The following is a 15,316-nucleotide window of genomic DNA, read 5'->3' on the forward strand; positions in this document are numbered from 1 at the left end:
TATTTCTTTTGAGTTATAATCTGACCTTAGATTTATAAATGTCCTGATGATACAGAATCATTTTAAGTGGTTTAGTGTTCTGTGACACCAAATCTGAATTTCTATCGAAGAATACTCAGGAGCACTTACTACACCTGCTTGGAATAAAAGGCAGTTTGTTGTAGCTCAACAAGAGGAACTCTTAACAATATCAGCTGATTCTCATGTAGGGAGTTGGTCTCTTTAAAAATGGTGAGCCGATTCACCACCAGGGGGCACAGGTTTTCTATAGTAAACGCGGAAAAAGATGCGCTCTCACCTGAATCTTTCTTGAAGTCTGAATATTAAAGAGTTCCTTGCTCTGGAGCTAAGAGCTCTTTGTTTCATTGATCCCTATGAATCAGGATAGAGCCTTGCTTTAAAGCCACACAATCAGTTTAAACAGTTAAACCCTCTCAGCTCATTCATTCATTTTTCCTTGTTGCTGGAAAAGAAAGTGCTATATTATGGAGATAATCATGACAATCCAAATGAAAGCAATTTTGGCAAATTCTAATAAAACTTTTTGTTGAAATAGGGATGACAAAATCTTTTTCTCTAAGAGGAAAAAACTGCATGGAAAACAGGCCTCAGGCTAAGAAACTTTTGCTCAAATAAAGGAAATAAGGGCCCCGGAATTGTAAGAAATAGAATCATATGTTGCTTTAACTCATGCCCTCAGCCTGAAGAACGAAAGCAAATTAGAGAGAAACCTTTCTCTTTTGAAGTGGAACTGTATAAAATGATTTTCAAATGACTTAAAGTGGAGGGGACTCAAAAACAGGCAATTAATTTAACAGTTTAAAAAAATCAGTTACAAATAATGCTATCTATGTTTTGTTTCAAGCAAATAAGGTACCTCCTTTATTTGGTGCGCATGTTAGGGGAGGGAGGTGGAGGCTGCCTATTAAATCAGAGATCGGATTCTACGGGTTTAATTTCTACCAGTGGGAAGTATCTGGTTATACACCAGTGGAATGCATACATGTAAATTTTCTTTTACACATCAGGGATTCATGGAGAATTTTGGGATTCATCGGCAGGAGGGGTGCATTACCTCTGTCCTTAAAGAATTAAGATGCACCATATCTTTACAATAAGCATAAATCGAGGAGGGACTGGCAATGAAGGGAGACTGCTTGTAGAGATGGGAGAACACAGCTCTGAATGCTCCAGAGCAAGCTCATTTACGTCACACTATTATAGAAGAAAGAAAGCTTGCTATGTACCATATATCTTCCTAGGCCTTTTCCAGCTTTGGCCATCCCTAGGTTGTTAGAAGGCAGATCAGGCTGTTTTAAGGGGTTCTCTCCTTCGCTTCCCACACTGTGCAAGCATTGCAGATCTTTTCTCTTATCTGAAGCCTATTAACTTGACATTCCCACATTGGCCAGCTCCCCAGCTGCAGCCCCAGGCCTGGGTTATTTCCTAAGGATGCCAGTATCTTAAATTAATTAAGGAACCTGGGTCAGAGGTCGCCCCAGACTGGGAGGGTGGGGTTTAGAGGTCTCGGGCGGCCCGAGCCTGGCCCCACCCAGGGAGGGGGCGGAGCGTCTCCGCGGCCCTGCCCCGCTGGCCCGGGGTGCACGTGACCCGAGGCCCCGCCTCCCGCCCGCTCCGCAGCGCCAGCTCGGCAGGCGCGGGGCGTGAGTCTCGAGTGAGACCCGCCAGGCTCCAACTCCGCAGCGCCGGAGCTCCGCGGGCAGCAACTTTCTCCCCCGAGCGGCCGCGGCCGCGGCTGTTGCCGTGGCAGCCGGAGGAGGAAGGCGGCGGCGTAGGTCCTGCCCTTTTGGGCTGTCCAGCCCTCGGAGACCGCCGGCCCGCGGAGCCTCGCCCCCCGGGAAGTCCCGGGCCCCTGCCCTATGTCCCGCAAGGCGAGCGAGAATGTGGAGTACACGCTGCGGAGCCTGAGCAGCCTCATGGGCGAGCGGCGCAGGAAGCAGCAGGAGCCAGACGCGGCGAGCGCGGCCGGGGAGCGCAGCCTTCTGGCGGCCGCCGAGTCGAGCGCCAGCCTGCAGAGCGCGGGCGCGGGCGGCGGCGGCGTCGGGGACCTGGAGCGCGCGGCGCGGCGGCAGTTCCAGCAGGACGAGACCCCCGCCTTCGTGTACGTGGTGGCCGTCTTCTCCGCGCTGGGCGGCTTCCTGTTCGGCTATGACACCGGCGTGGTGTCGGGGGCCATGCTGCTGCTCAAGCGGCAGCTCAGCCTGGACGCGCTGTGGCAGGAGCTGCTCGTGTCCAGCACCGTGGGGGCGGCCGCCGTCTCGGCGCTGGCCGGCGGGGCCCTCAACGGCGTCTTCGGCCGCCGCGCCGCCATCCTGCTGGCCAGTGCCCTCTTCACGGCCGGGTCCGCGGTGCTGGCCGCGGCCAACAACAAGGAGACGCTTCTTGCCGGCCGCCTGGTCGTGGGGCTCGGCATCGGTGAGTTCATGCTCTGCGAAGGGCGCCCTTGACCCTGGTCCCTGCATTCCTTTTGCCCCGCCGAGGTCCCCGTCCGGGCTTAGTGGCCCCGAGAACACTCCACATGTCTGGTTCCGAGAGCCCATCTGTTTGTTACTCTGGGCTCTAAGTGTCCCGCGGAGGGTGTGTGGGGGTGGTTGTTCGCTGTGGCCTCTCAGAAGCCCACGTGGAATCTCGATCTCCTCCCATGTTAAGTGAGTCCGCGCGATGTTACATCTCCTAGCTCTTCTATGAACCCCAGCCATCGCCTTGATCCAGCCCTACCTGATGTCCCTCTAGAGCTTCTGAGGGGAGGGTCTCTTTACTGTATTGTCTCACTTTTTCAACTGCTAGCCCCTTTCCTTTTCTAGGATTCCAAACTCCAAGTCCCATCAGTCTTAAATTCCCAGTAAGATAATTTTTAAAGTTAATCAAGTGATTCTGGACTTTATTCTTTGCTACCCATACACTCGTTCCTTCTCTAGTCATTTCTTTGGAGTATTAGTTAGTTTTTTTTTTTTTTTTTTCCCTTTTGCCATCACTGTTTTGTTGCCTCTTGCTTTCATATATTTTCCCAAATGAATTCCTTCTCTGTGTTTTTCTAACTTTTTCCTATAAATCCACATCCACCGATTCTTTTTTGCTTTGCCTCTCTTTTCGTTGGGAACCAAATTATCTATTAAAGGTCATGTTCACTTATTAAATTCATTTAGGAGCCACTCCCCCTGTGGATAAATGCCCAGCAAGATAGATGTTTGCAATTCCTTCAAAAATGAAAGGATTAAGGTTCCCTTGGCATTGATTTTTCACCCTGGTTGCTGAACAGGGGAGGTACAATTGGCAAGTTCTTGGCAGACAGAAGCTATTTGGAATGTGCTCGGTATTATTAGAAAGCACTTTTGATGGAAAGTAGGGGGTTGAGACATAAATCTAGTAATTTTTCTAAGACATGCTGCTGATGCTTTTTAAGTGTTTCATTTTATAAGTCAGTTTGTTTCCTTTAGAGTGCTGTTGAAGTTGTCTCCCCCCTCCCCCCATGGCTGGTGCTTGATGAAAACTCTTTAAACCTGGGACTCCTAATGATTTGTCCATTCACCGCTTGACATACTATGTTTTTCACCCCCTTCCTTATAGTCTCTAAGGGCAAGTGAGCCCCATTTATACAATTCCCCGTTTAGGAACCATGAGACCAAACTCTAGCTCACTGCACTTTATATCCCAAATCTGTCATTACTGACTTTTGTTTATTGTACTGTTAATCAGTGAAGTAGGGGCAGTCTCTCAGTAAAATAGTAAGTTGGCACATTAAAGTCCAAAATGACCGAAAAGTACAGCTGAAATGAAACCTCTTTGTAGAGGAACTACCTGTGCCTTCAGGACCCTTCTATAAATAACTTGCGGTTAAAGTCAAATGATCAGGTTTCTTTTCTCCCTATTTTCTGCTTGGGACGCATGAACCATGTTTATTGTTCCTTCTCACCTAGAAATAACAATTTTAGGTGGCAAGATTTGTTCAGTAAGAGTGAATCTTGCGATTTTGAAATTGGATAATGTTTTGCAGAGATCTTTGAATGAAGCTTCCTAGAGTTTAGGTGTGACAAGTATTGGGTATTTGGATACTCTGTTTACTCTTTATCTGCAGGGAAAATTGAGCCCCTGTTCTGGGTAGTAGAGTGGTGAAGAGGATTTAACTCCAGTAAGAGTAGCAGGATGGGAATAATCCAGACAGAACTAGTGAGGCTCCCTGAGAAGATCTGTCAGGGAGAGAGGGCTGATGCATTCAAAAAGGGTGCAGTTATCCTAAGAGAAGGAAGCTGGAAGCTCTTCCTTGGAGAAATGGTATGTTGACACATGAATAGTGTTTTAACAGAGATGCAGAACAGACCTTCTAAGCTCGGGGAGCAAGGTGGTTGCAACAAAGAGAATGAAGAGGAGGTAAGATTGGAAAGGTTGATGTGCGGAAACTGTAGACACGTGTGTATCTCACAGCCTTGTTCTTTGGCACCTGGGTGGCTTGCCTGTCTCTGCATCCCAGTTGAGACATGGTCCTGATTTAGTCCTGGTGAGACCCATCTGTCAGAAAGACACTCTTAGAATAGAAGCCCTGATACAAAGTAACATAGGCCTTCTTTACTTATAAAATGAGGAATGCTAAAGTCATGAACAAGCTTTGAAATAGATCACATTTTGAATTAGGATTATACAAAGCATGTAATTGTACATGTAATATCCTTAAAACTCACAAGGATTACTCACTTCCCAAAGGAGAAGTCACAATTATTTTTAGTTACAAAGAAATGTATCCTTAACATGAGCTTTTTGGGAGGGGCTAGGGAGACACTAAATCAGTTTTGCTTGCTTAAATACACTAAATCTGGGTGAATTTCGTGCCTTTTTTTTTTTTTTTTTGAGTAATTAAATTTTATGGGGAGTGGGAAGTTTGTTTTTTGTTGTTTGTTTTTTTATTTGGTCCTGTTGATACTTAGTAATGTTGATGCATAACAAAATGGGCTTTTGCTATTTTTTTCAGACAAATTTGCTGTTATAATCTCTTCCACAGATTTACCCATAGTAAATATAAGCCCATAGGGACAGAGCTTTTGTTCATTTTGTTCACTGATGTGTATTCCTAGCCTATAGGAGGCACTTACTGTTTGGAATAGTGAGCAGAAACATTAAAAAAATCATTCCATTTCTGTTAGGGTACCATTTTAACACAGGATTGCTCTTTAAAAAAGTGTTATTATCAAAATATTTGAAAGGCCATTTAAGGGTTTTAGTTTCTAATACTTTAATGCAATCATTCATCTATTCAACAAATGCTAATTAAGCTTCCATTATTGATTCTGTCAGATTTGGAGTAGGCAGTAACTAGATAAAAATCCCACCCTGGAGGTGTTCATTCTCTAATAGAATGGAAAGACCATCAACAAACAATTAAAATACAATAGAAGTTTCTCTGAGCCAGGAGTATAGGCTGTTGATTCTTTTGGGGGGAAAGTAAATAGAACACATGGGAGGTTTTACAAATACGTATTTAAAATGGGGTGTAAAGGGTAGGTAGGAGTTGAGATGTAAAGGTAGCTGGGAAAAGGAGCTAATATTTAGTGCTTTAGTTTCTACTAGGCATCCTGCATTACTTTACCTATGTTATTTCATTTATTCTAACTCTGAAGTAGATGAGAAACAGGTCCACTTTTGCTGGATGTAGAAACAGTTTATAGCAGTTAAATGACAAGGTCACTGGTACAAAGGATTAAAAAAACAAAGACTCAGTCTTTTGCTTGTATTACTCTACTGGGCATTTACGGTAGCATTAATAGCAAGTGTAAAGGCATAAAAAAACAGTTTTAGAAGCACAAAGTGAATGAAGGGTGGTGATGGGCGCTCATGAAACTAGAATGATGTTTCAGCGTGGGGGGCGGTTTATGCTGAATAGGGATTCTTTGATGACAGTGCCTATATAGGGACAATCATGGGAGGTTTTTAGCTATAAATGATGTGATCAGATTAAACATCCTTTGTTATTTGGTCTTTTCTCTCCACACCCTTTTGCCTTTAAACTCTAATTTCTTCCACAAACCTTCTTACCTCTTTGAATTTGTAGTATTAGAAATTCTTTGCTCAGATGGTTACTGCAGGGTGGGTCCGGCATAGCAAGTGGCCATGAATTACTGGAGTAGGAAGAGTGTGGGGTGGGAAGGCTTCAACAGAAACCTTTGAAAAAGGTTAAAGATAAAGATAACTAAGCAGTAGAGTGTAGTTGTTAGTCTGTATTAAATGAGTCGTATGGTAAAAGAAACCTCAGAAATTGGGTATCAGTGTTTGATTTTGTTTTCTTTTTACAACAAAATCAGCTGACCAAGTGCCTGGTTGAATAGGGCATTTCTTTAGACTTTTGTTTTCACCAGAGGTACCCTTTGGTTCCTCTGGTTTATTTTGCTCTTGTCTTGAGTTGAGTTCTGGGACCAGACTGTCTCATTTAGTCCTTTCTCCACGGTGTTGGCATTTAGTCTACTGCTCATTACAAGCAGTGACTTAGTGTCTGTGTAGCAAATATCAAGAAGTGTCTAAATTCAGATATTCACCAATATTTAAAACCTTTACTGAGAATTGACATTAATAATACAGCACCCGGTTTGTTGAATTAATCTTAGATCTACATCAGTTTTTCCCGTCCCAATACTCCCTCTACTGGAACACAGTTTGTGGCTGCGTATTGTTCCTTGTAATCAGTCTGTTATAACCTGTAGAGTAATATTTCTAAAAATAAAACTTTTTTTTTCAGATAGCACTTTGAAATCTTTTCTTTGATGCAAAGCAAATGTAAAGTCTTGTTTGATCAAAAACTCACTCAGTGGCGCCTGGGTGGCTCAGTGGGTTAAGCCTCTGCCTTCAGCTCACGTCATGATCTCAGGGTCCTGGGATCGAGCCCCACATTGGGATTTCTGCTCAGCAGGGAGCCTGCTTCCCCCTCTGCCTGCCTCTCTGCCTACTTGTGACTTCTCTCTCTGTCAAATAAATAAATAAAATCTTAAAAAAAAAAAACAAAACTCAGTACTGAGATTAAAGTCAGTAAAGAATTTAGGTAAACAGGATTAGTTAGAATCAACCAGGTTTTTAAAATATCAGCTGATGTAATTTTATTTTTGTTATTTGCCATCAAGTTTATTTTTCCTACTCCCCGCCACCCTCCACCTCCTGCCTTTTCTTTCAGTTTCATCTTTTAAAGCAGATTTCTTTTTTGGATTTACCAACATGAAACTGACATGTAAAGTAAAGCTTTGTTTTACTTCCTCTGCGTGTTTCAGACACATAGTATGTGCCCCACGCACTCTACTTTTCTGTCTGGTGGCAGAGTTACATGGAGGATTATGACCTAATTATGTTTGCCTAGTAGTGTGGCAACACCCTCCTCCAGTGAGTTATCAGTAGGATGACAGAGAAGCCTGTTAACATGTGTTCTATGAAGTTGTTCATGTGACTTCAGTCTAAGACACTGCTTTTTCATCCATCCGTATTTCTGTCTGTCTTTAAGCTCAAAGTCAGAACACAGTCTAAGTTGACTGCCTTGACGTTGATGCCTTTGACTTTAACACATCTGATGATCTAGAACCTGCTGGTAGATCTCAAAGAACAAGCGGCCTTGGCCTTCTTACTGAAAAGCCTAGGAGTCTATTTTCCTTTTATTTTTCTGATCCTACTTGGTTCCTTTATCCATCCTTCCTGTCTACAACTCTTTTCATTCCTCTTCACTTTCTTTTCCTTTTGACCTTGAGAGTAAGTTGTAGCAACACTTCTGTGGAGAAAACTTCTGTTGTCGTGAGGAAAATCTGTACTCGCTAGAAACCCCAAAATGTTTTTTTTTCCCACAATTAAAATTTAATTTCCTTGGATGTAGAGAAAAAAGAGTTAAGTTTTATAGATACTTCTAAACTTTAGCTGGGAGTACTGCATGTTTTATATTTGGGCCTTTTATTAAGTCTTAGCACCACTGTTTGGAGCGGTGTGGTTTGCAGCATGTGTCAGAAGCCACATGGCAGGAATTTTATTTCACAGCACTACAGCAGTGGGGGTGGACAGGAGGGTGCACACCATTGTTTGCTGGCACCAGCGTTCTTCTGTCTCTGATTTCATCATATCTGGCCTGCACTGGCGGGGAGGGGGGTGGGGAGTCTTAGCAGTCGCTCTGCAGGGCCCGATGTGAATGGGCAATCGATTAATACCTAACTCTTGTTCCATGTTTATTCTGTGCCAGGCACTCTGCTCAACGCTTTGCATATGTTCACGTAATCCTCATAATAATCCGGTGGGACCGTATGATTTTTTTTTTTTTTTCTTTTCACAATGAAGATGTTTTAGGCAGAAAGAGAGGAAGTAGTTTTCTCATGGTCACAAAGCTCCTGAGTGGTGGGGCCTCAGTTGGCTCCCAAGAGGTCTGGCTTTGGAGTCTTTCCATGCTCAGCTGCTCTGTGATACTGTCCCTTCTCTCTGAAACTAGCATAATTATTTTATATTATAATAATATAATATTATTATATAACTAGCATAATTATTTTCCATGATATTAGGTGGATGTTAACTTTTAAAATATAAACTCTTAAAATGAGTTCTTCGAGAGTACAGCCATGGCGTATCAAGGAGTGGCAAGGAGAAAAGCAGAGCTGGTTAGGACATTTCTTTCCCATGCCAAGAACGTGTGACCAGGGATGCCTGTAATCAGGACTGTTGTGTTGTACAATCCAGCAGCTCCATACTCCCCATAGAGGGGCTGCGTTCACATGGAATGCAGTGAAAATGGGGCCCCGGGACTTGGTCTGCACAGAGATACTGCCCGTGGTACAGCAACTAAGATTTTAAAAATTCCTTTTCTGCTTTTCTCTTTAAGCTTAGGATCTCTTTTTGGAATGGGCTTTTCCATAACATTCTCTCTACCCTCTTCACATAGCCATTTTCTGAGTGATGACTTTGTTGAGTGCTAGAGAGACTAAGATAAAAATAGTCCCTGTTTTTAAAAGACCTAAGTCTACTGGGAAAGAAAAACATGAGAACACAGTGATGTGTTGTTAATCCTATGATAGAAGTATCTGTAGGATGTTGGGGTGCCTGGGTGTCTCAGTGGGTTTGTGTCTGTCTTCGGCTCAGGTCATGATCCCAGGGACCTGGGATCAAGCCCTGAATTAGGCTCCCTGCTCCATGGAGAGCTTGCTTCTCCCTCTCTCTCTCTCTGCTGCTCTCCCTGCTTGTACATGTGTGCTCTCTCTCTCCTTGTCAAATAAATAAATAAAATCTAAAAAAAAAAAAAAAAAGTATCTGTAGGATGTTTACACATCCTTCCAGGTCCAGCTTTATCATGAAAACTTTCTTTGTTGGCCTTTGCTAAACATTAATACTTTCTCTGAGCCATATGTATGGCATTTAACTGCATCATTCTTTGCCCTATGGTTTTTGGCCATGGCTCTTCTCTACTGGTAGACCAGAAACTCCTGATATTAACTAATAAGGTGTTAATAGTATTTATGTCCTCTCACCGCACTTAGTACCATAATTTTTATATATTAAGCTCTTAAATGTGTATACTAAAGAATGTATATAAAGAATATAGGTAGGAACACCTGGGTGGCTCAGTCAGTTAAGCTTCCAACTCTGTTTCACTTCAGGTCATCATCTCATGGGTTGTGGATCAAGCACCCCGTGGGGCTCGGCTAATAGCAGGGAGTCTACCTGTGGATTCTCTCCCTCCGCCGCTCCCCCACTTATTCTCTCCTGCTCTCTCAAATAAATCATGTTAAAAGAAATCTGTGGACCGAATATGTAAAACTAAAGAACACATAATTCTCCGCAGGATGTTGCTATAGTTGAACACTTAGAAACCTCAGATCCATGTTTGATTGCTGCACTGTTAATTCAGAAAGTGGAGTAGCCTGGTGAAGCTTAAGGCATCTGGTCCGCACTGCCTGGGCTCAGACCCTGGCTGGCCACTTAACAACCGGGGGGGTCATGGTAAGTCTTGTGCTTCAGTATCCTTATCAGAAGAATGGGAATGATACCTGCCTCTTAGGGTAGTTTTGAGGATTAAATGAGTTTATGTTGTAAGTTGCTTTCATAGTACCTGGCAAAGGAAAGCATCACTGTTTGTTAAACAGTCACACGTGACCTGTGTAACCCTTGGCACATTACCACTGTGTGCCTCAGTTTCCACATCTCTAGAGTGAGTGTTATGATAGCACTTAGAAAACAGGGTTGTTGTAGAAAGTACATGAACTCATGCATGTACAAGTACCTGGGTGTCAGGAAAACGGTAGCTGTATTATCAGGTGTAGCCATCTCTGTCATCACCCTACCAACATTTTGCAGTCAGGGGAAATAAAATTATTATTAGATTTTAATGTTTATCATAACTATTAACAGATGAGTAAAAATTCCGTAGTATGCATTGTACAAATTTGAAAGAATGAGTAATTTGAAAGCAGAACAGTACTGTCTTTCAAGTGTTTATTTGAAATTATGTGTGATCTAGCAAGACAGGAGAAGTTTTGAACTGGGTCTTGGAGAAGGTTATAAACATAGGTCCTCTGAGAGGATAGTTTTCTGATGGGGGAAGGGAGAAGGGGATAAATACAAAGCATTGAGGAGAGCAAGCAGTTTTCCCTCCAGAGGTGTAGGACTTGGATAAGAAAGTAGTCCAACTGGGAACCTATTTGTTAGGGTATAATATTGGCTAGTGGTAAGGGACTAACTGGAGCTGTGCTATTAGGTATGTCTATAATGTAATATTTTATGTAATATTTTATGTTCCTGTTTGTAGACAAAATAGTTCAGTTCCCAGTGGAAAAGATATATCTGCTTCTTAAGAGGAAAAGAATGAATAGTTTTAATAAAAACTTGAAAGTAATAGCCTTGGAGTAAAAAGAATTTTAGTAATGGAAGCTTTCATATAAAAGACCATTATCATATTTTTGGGCTTAGTTTATGACTTTGTCATGCGCTTATTCCCTACAACAGAGAAAATTTGGAAACTAAAATTGCATGCATCATATTCGAGGACTAAACACTGACCATTTAGTTTTCAGTTAGCAACTGCTCGTAGTTCTGAAAGAAAAGTATAATGACTGAAAACGAGTTGCAGGCACACCTGACAGTGGACTTCACAGATTCTGGAAATGCAGGCATCATTATAAATTAACATTAGGGTAAGATCTGAAGAAGTTACTGCCAAGTCTACCTAATTCTAATATTTACTATAAAATCATAAAGAAAATGGCTTCTGATCCTCCTCCTTCCACTGTTTTCAGACTAGTGAACTCACTGTAACTCCACCGCCTGTGATTTTGTAGGTAAGTGGCACATACGTCTCAGAGGTCATGCGGGGCTCACAGGCCATCTTGCCCACCCGGCGGTGAAGTTGGTGCAGCAGGTGAAGTTTCTGATGCAGAAAACCCCAAACCCGAAACTGTTCCCGTCCTTTCTCGTGCCTGTTGAACGAAAGCTTTTTGGGAATTCTTAACAGAATCTTTCATTTTATTCACTCCTGTGAGGAAAATATGTAGAATTTTAGAAGTTTACTATTATTTCTTGTACTTGTCTCTTTTAAATGATTTCAGTGTTAAAATTCATCCAAAAACCCAGAATTCTAACAGTGTGTCATTTTTTCTTGAATAATCTCTTTCTGAAAATCCCTAATCTTCATTTCCTAGGGTGTAATGCTTACTTAAAGGCAGCTTATTAGAAGTATTTTAAAAAGTCAAAGTACGGTAGAGCGATCCTGAAGCAAAGCTATTCCTTCATGCCTGTGTGTGCATGTGTTTTATATGTATTCACTCATTAACCAAGAAGGTTCGTATTTTCCATACTTCAAGTGAATTTAAGGAAGTGTAGAGAAGTTTGATACATTATCAGTGTTCATGACAGCGCTGAGATTCAAATCTGGGTTTCTGATCAAGGACCTGTGTGTGCCCTACCTCTCCATTAGATGAAAAATCCAGTTCTTGATTGTGGAAGCTTGAATAGTCATAATGATATTTCCTAGGTAAGTAGATGGATTTAATGTATTTCATGTAATTTAATTACATGTATGTAATTAAAATCCTTGTAAGATACTTTGTAGGATTCTAAAACTGATTGTCAAAGGAATGGTGATGAGGTTGGGGGAGCAGTACTGAAAGACTAGGTAGAAATTACTCCAAATGTATAATACTTTATTATATGGCAATAATGTGTTATTAAAGTCAGAAAAGAGATGAGTAGCATAGAATGACAATGTCAGCAATAGATCCAGCTATTTGGATTTAGTATTCAACAAATCAGATAAGACAACAGGTAAAAGAATGATTAAATAATTGAGAAAAGGAAATAATATGAATAAAAATGTAAATGAAATTTATTCTCATTAATAATGTAAGGTATTATGATATTCAAGTTTAAAAAATAGGAATGGAGTGATTTTATCAGTGATATGGTTCATTATAATTTTTAAAACCTCTAGAGTTTTTTTTTTTTTTTTTTTTTTTTAATTTTGTTTGTTTATTTGTCAGAGAGAAAGGTAGCATAAGCAGGGGGAATGGCAGGCAGAGGGAGAAGCAGGCTCCTTGCTAAGCAAGGAGCCTGATACAAGACTGGATCCTCAGATCCTGGGATTATGACCCCAGGCCAAGGCAGCTGCTTAACCGACTGAGCCACTCAGGCATCCCTAAAACCTCTAGGGGTTTTAAAAGCAAGATGACAGATTGGAAAAATATTGTGGTATGTTTGTTTAACAGAAAAAAATATGCTCATAGCATATTAAATAGACTGTTTAACAGCAAAGTAAATGCAATTAGTGAATAAACTCTTAGAAAAGTGTTAAACCTTGTTAATAATTTGAAGTTAAAATTAAGGTTACATCATACTTACTAAATTAGCAAATTGGAAACAACTTGGCTAGTAGTACCCTAGGAAGAGCTTTTCTGGTTGGAAAATGGAATAATTTTTTAAAATCTTTAAAATTTTTATTAAAGATTTTATTTGTCAATTAGAGACAGCTTGCATGTGGGAGAGCGCAAGCAGAGTGGAGGGGCAGAGAGAGAGGGAGAAACAGGCTTCCTGATCCCTGGGATCGTGACTGAGCTGAAGGCAGACACTTAACCAACTGAGCCACCCCGGTGCTCCTGGAATAATTTTTTTGTAGAGAATAGAATACATAGTTTCCTAACATGTTTAACATGTTTCATTCATTTGTTCTTTTGTTCACTAATTCAACAAACCTATTTTGAATTACTGATATATATTAGTACCAAATTAAACACTGCAGTACAGAAGTCAATAATGCAAGGTCTGTGATTTTGAAGTTCATTTGTAAACTGCTGATACTTTTTGATCTGGAAATTTCACTTGAGGGATTATAGTATAAGGAAATAAACTCTGTTTGCGTGAGGATATTTATAGATGTACAATATGTAATTTAAAACAACTGGGGGAGGGCCACCCAGGTGGCTCATTTGGTTGAGCAGCCGTTCTTGATTTCAGCTCAGGTCATGATGGTGGGGTCCTGGGATCAAACCCTGCTTGGGACTCAGTGGATTATGCTTGAGGATTCTCTCTCTCCCTCAGACTCCCTCCCCCCCCAACTTGCCCATACTCTCTTAAAAAAAAAAAAAAGAGAGAGAGAGAGACAAACCATAAGAGCATAAGAGACTCTTAATCTCAGGAAACAAACTGAGGGTTGCTTGGGGGTGGGATGGGAGTGATGGGTTATGGACACTAGGGAAGGTATGTGCTATGGTGAGTGCTGTGAATTGTGTAAGACTGATGATTCAGAGACCTGTACCCCTGAAACAAATAATACATTATAAGATAATAATAAAAAAATGGGGGAAAACCTCTGAGTGCCTAGTGATTAGGAAATAATTATGTGGTAGAACATTACGTTGCCATTAATATGAAACCATGAAACCATGTGCATCTGGGATACATACAAATCCACAAAAGAAACAGCCTAAAGAATAGAATCTGATTAACAACTATATAAAAAAATCATGAATGGACTTGGAGTTTGAAAGAAGGCATAACATTGTATATGTAGTTAACATGTGACGAAATGTTTTTTAAATTTTGTTACTATTGCCTTTATATATTTATTATTATAGCTTTACCTGGAATTCAGATTTTTGTTTCAAAATACACAGACACATATATAACGAAAGACTCTGGTGACAATTTTTTTTTTTCCAAATGAGATTTTACCTCTATATTCTATGGAATGATGTTTTTAAGAAACGACCAAAACATTATAAAGAATCTAATCATCTGAAAGTTGCTTAAATGTATTTTCCCCCTAACTTTTATCTCCTTTTATGAATTAATGAGACTCCATGATATGGGATGTACATTTCTTGGATCTTATTCTTTTATGTATCCCAGGAAAGGATGTTGCTTATTTTATCACTGAGAAAAACAGAAACAGAACGAGAACATCCCCGAACTCCCCGTCTCCCCTGCATCCTCTGATGTTTCTGCCTGCTCCTGGCCAAACTCTCTACTTTCTTTCCGTTCCTCCGCATGCCCTGTCCGTGCTCCTGCCAGTGCACCCTCGCACTTAGGTCTGAGAGCTCCTCTCTCTCTCCTGTTCAACTGTCATTCCAGCTATTTCCTTCTTTTATTGCATACATTCTCCCTTTCTACTGGATCATTCCCATAAGCATGCACAAGGTTGCAACAAAGATTGGCTTTGCCACCTTTAAAGAAATCCTTTCTACCTTACTTCATCTTTCAGTTACTGTCTTGTTTATCTCCTTTTCTTGACTTGACACAGCTACATATATTCCTTCTCTTCAGTTCCTCTCTTCTCTTTCTTTTGGGACCCCTTTCCCCACAGGTTTTGCCCTTACCACTTCACCAGTGTTGCTCTCGTTAAGATGACCATGCCCCGTGTTGCTCGTCCCAGAGACCATTTTTGGACCTGCTCTTACTTGACCTGTCATGGGCACTGACGTACTACGTCATGCCTTCCCCAGGTACTTTCTTTGGTTTCAAGGATGCCACGCTCTACCTCTTTTTCCTTAGGCCATTCCTTCTCAGTCTCCTTTGAAATTCTCTTTCATCTTTCATAACGCTTACTGGCAGGCCCTTCTCTTGGAGCTGGGGCTCATTCTCGGAGCTCTCCTCTCCTCTGTTCACAGTCACTCCTTTGTTGCTCTTAACCTGGCTCATGGCTTTTGGAATGCCTTGTGTTTGCTGACAACTATCTAGAATCTCACCCAGACCTCTTTCTTGATCTACAGACTCTTGAGCCCAGCTTCTCATCCAGCTTCCTACTTTGCCTCCCATCTTCTACATACCAGGGGAGGGCATTCTTAGTGTTTGAGTCCAAAGCCTTGGAGTTCTC

At 41.5% G+C, this 15,316-nt stretch overlaps 1 protein-coding gene across 1 annotated transcript in view; it reads left to right on the top strand.

The window, feature by feature from the left end:
* Positions 1–1,846: 1,846 nt before the first annotated feature.
* Positions 1,847–15,316, top strand: part of LOC111161333 (solute carrier family 2 member 13) — a 387,603-nt gene continuing 374,133 nt past the window's right edge. Inside the window, exon 1 of the mRNA XM_022524931.1 lies at positions 1,847–2,436. Coding sequence (XP_022380639.1) covers positions 1,881–2,436 — 556 coding nt within the window. The 5' untranslated portion in view covers positions 1,847–1,880. The remainder of the gene's footprint in view (positions 2,437–15,316) is intronic.

This window comes from Enhydra lutris, unplaced genomic scaffold, assembly GCF_002288905.1.
Source record: "Enhydra lutris kenyoni isolate GAN:26980312 unplaced genomic scaffold, ASM228890v2 scaffoldscaffold84, whole genome shotgun sequence".
NCBI classification, from domain to species: Eukaryota; Metazoa; Chordata; class Mammalia; order Carnivora; family Mustelidae; genus Enhydra; species Enhydra lutris.